Here is a 3378-nt window from a genome sequence, read left to right as displayed (position 1 = left end):
TATTGTGACATTGGGCTTCTAATGGTGTAGGTAACCCGATCATCACCCACTTCTAATATCAACTTCCCAGTTTTCACATCGATTGACGCACCCGCGGTGTGTATAAATGGCCGACCCAATATAATTGGGGTTTGTGAGTCTTCGGCCATATCAAGTATGAGTAAGTCAACGGGTATGAAAAACATGCCAACTTTGACGGATACATCTTCTAAGACACCTAAAGGTCGTTTTAAAGAACAACCCGCCATTTTAAGAAAAAGGTCTCCTTATGGTGTGTGTTTCATCAAAACGCACAAGTATGGTCTTGATTTCATATCTTTATAAGCATGCATTCATATGTTGTTAGCATTTTGGAGCCATTTACATGATTAAATTTGCCTTTTTGAACCCCTTCACAAAATTGACCCCTAGCTACATATAAAAGTTGCCTAACTTGTTGAGCTAGTAGCTTTGATTAGTTGTGTTTGGGTGCTCGTTTGGGATTTGTTTTATTTTGAAACATCATTGTGAGCTTGGTCTTAATGCTCTTGAAGAAGAAATGAGAAAGAAGAAAAAAATGAAAAAATGATGGAAAAAAAATTGAATTAGAAAAGTAAAGATGAGAAAGAAAAAAAAAGCATAAAATGAAAAAAAGAAGTATGATTTGAATTGGAAAAGAAGAAGAAGAGGTTGGTGTAAGAAAGCTCTCATGTCTTACTCATAGATTTTGGAGAGAATTCTTATGATTTGTATCGGAATTATTGGGTTAGTTTTGGGATTGAGCATCCTTTCATTTGGGATAGTTGATAGCTTAATTTAAGCTCCACATTTCCATAATTCATTTGTTCCCCTTTCTACCCATGCCTTTTATCCTTCTTCTTACTTATTTGGCTTCTTTTTCATGCTTGCATATGAATGTTTTTAGCTTGTAGTTTTCAAATGATTACTATATTAGATTGCGGGCACATTCTCATTAGTCGAGGATAAGTGAGTGTTTTCACACAAAATGTCCTTTTTTTTGGTGACCTGTGAAATTATATTAATAATAATTAAGAGTTACAAATGTTTGTCACCATACAAATTTACTTTCCCTCACATAATCATAATCAGACAAAGCAAACTAGAGGATGCAAACATTATGTTTTGAACATTCTATGTAGCCTAGCAGTAGCCGGAACATCAGCTAACACCCTACATGGTCGAGGAATTTGGAATTCAATTCTGCACTTATTACGCACAATCCAAATATGATATACCAGAGCAGCCATTGCAGCAAGCACCACCTGCTTCTTCAAAAGAGATCGACAACGCCATTTGAGCCCCCATTCCAGTACTCCTGCCAGTGGCATGTTAATATTCAACCAAGTTTTAAAGAGGTCCCAGCATTGAGCACTAAACGGGCAGCTATATAAGAGATGATGATGGTCCTCCTGATGAGCCAAGCATATGTCACAGACAGAATCTGCTATAATGCCAAACTTGAGTAATCTGTCCTTAGTCATTAGCCTCTGCTAGACAGCAAGCCATACTATAAATGGATGCTTAGGTACATTAATTCTATTCCAGACTAGAGGCCCCCAAATTATCTTCTGTTGATCCCCTTGCAACCAAGCATACCCACTAGAAACTGAGTACTATCCCTGGTTAGTATCCCAGCTACCATTAACAAATCCAGATTTCAATTGGTCCTTAACCTCGCAAATTTTCTGCCAAGTCCAGCTAGTATTATTGGATGGTTGGTACTCCAGCCACTCCTGATCTTTTATGTAAACATGACTAACCCACTTAATCCAAAGATGATCAGCCTTGCTCACCACCCACCACACATATTTCCCAATCAGTGCCACATTCCAAAGCCTGCAATTAATGATGCCCAAACCACCATATTTTTTATCCCTACAAATTTTCCCATGACACAGGAGGAGACTTAGAAAACTGATCACCTCCACTCCATAGGTAGTTTCTACAAATTCTCTCTATCCTATTAATGACCGTCAGAGGAATGATAAAGATTCTAGACCAAAAACAATGGAGTTGAGATAAGACTGCTTGCACAAGTACCAGCCTGCCAGCATAACTAAGTTTTCTAGCCCCCCAATTCCTAATCCTCAAAACAACCTTCTCCACTAATCTTCAACAATCCCCAATGGCCATTCTTTTATGAGAAATAGGTATACCTAGGTATCTAAAAGGGAACTGTCCCTCCTTGAATCCATATATTCTGAGGATATCATTACCAGTCTGCTCATCAATGCCATTGAAATAAATTTCAGACTTCTCACAATTCATCTCAAGGCCAGATGCAACAGAAAAGGTTGCAAATGCTCTTAACAGTACAGTAATAGAAGCTTTATCACCTCTGCAAAACATTAATAGGTCGTCTGCAAAGCAAAGATGAGTCAACTTCAGAGCCCTACACAGAGGATGGTAGCTGAAGACCATATTGTCAGTGACATTAGCTAAAACCTTGCTGAGGTATTCCATGTACACAGTGAATAATAAATGGGACAATGGATCCCCTTGTCTGATGCCCGTTTCCCTTGGAAGTACCCAAAGCTGGTGCCATTCAGAGATAGAGTATACCAAAGAGTGGACACACAAGCAATGATCCACTAAATCACCTTTGAAGGGAATTTTAAAGCTTGAAGCATTTGTCTAATGAATGCCCACTAAATGGAATCATATTCCTTCTTTAGGTCAATTTTCATGAGGCATCTGGGAGAGCATGTTTTCCTTTTGTATAATCTGACTAAATCCTGGCAAATTAGTATGTTGTCTACAAAATCCCTCCCTTTAATGAAAGCACTTTGGTTGTCACTCACCACATCAGGTAACACCTTAGCCAATCTACTACAAATGACCTTGGAAATAACCATAGAGACCACATTGCAGCAAGCAATTAGTCTAAAATCAGCCACTGTCCCAGGTCTGTCTTTCTTAGGAATCAAGATAATGGTAGTTGCATTCAGCTGGGTAAGCATCTTGCCTGAGCTAAACAATTCCTGAACAGCAGATACAAGATCCTTCCCAACCACCTCATAAGAGTCCTTAAAAAACTGAGAACTAAACCCATCAGGTCCTGGAGCTTCTAATGTAGGGATAGAGTATAAGGCATCATAAATCTCCTGAGCAGTAATCTCAGCTATCAACAATTGACAATGAGCTTCAGTAACCAACCTCCCCATCCTGACAGTAGGGACATGAACCATCTGGACAGATTTGCTGGACCCCAAAAGCTTCTTGTAATACTCCACAAAGGCCTCCTCAATGGCCCTGGCAGAGGTGTGCTTAATGCCTCCCATATCCAAAATACTTAACACTCTATTATGCAGTCTTCTTGCTTTAATAACATTATGAAAATAATGGGTGTTATCATCCCCTTCATCAAGCCATTGTGCC

The 3378-nt window shown here is 39.1% G+C and overlaps 1 protein-coding gene across 1 annotated transcript; it reads right to left on the bottom strand.

Annotated features, from left to right (window-relative positions):
• Positions 1-1115: 1115 nt before the first annotated feature.
• LOC141632944 (uncharacterized) lies at positions 1116-1481 on the bottom strand. Its single transcript, XM_074445444.1, has one exon. It carries the CDS (start codon positions 1479-1481, stop codon positions 1116-1118), a length of 366 nt encoding a protein of 121 aa, XP_074301545.1.
• Between the last annotated feature and the right edge of the window lie 1897 nt (positions 1482-3378).

This window comes from Silene latifolia, chromosome Y, assembly GCF_048544455.1.
Source record: "Silene latifolia isolate original U9 population chromosome Y, ASM4854445v1, whole genome shotgun sequence".
In the NCBI taxonomy this organism is placed as follows: Eukaryota; Viridiplantae; Streptophyta; class Magnoliopsida; order Caryophyllales; family Caryophyllaceae; genus Silene; species Silene latifolia.
Note: the sequence above shows the minus strand (reverse complement) of the source record. Positions and strands in the feature narration are given on the sequence as shown.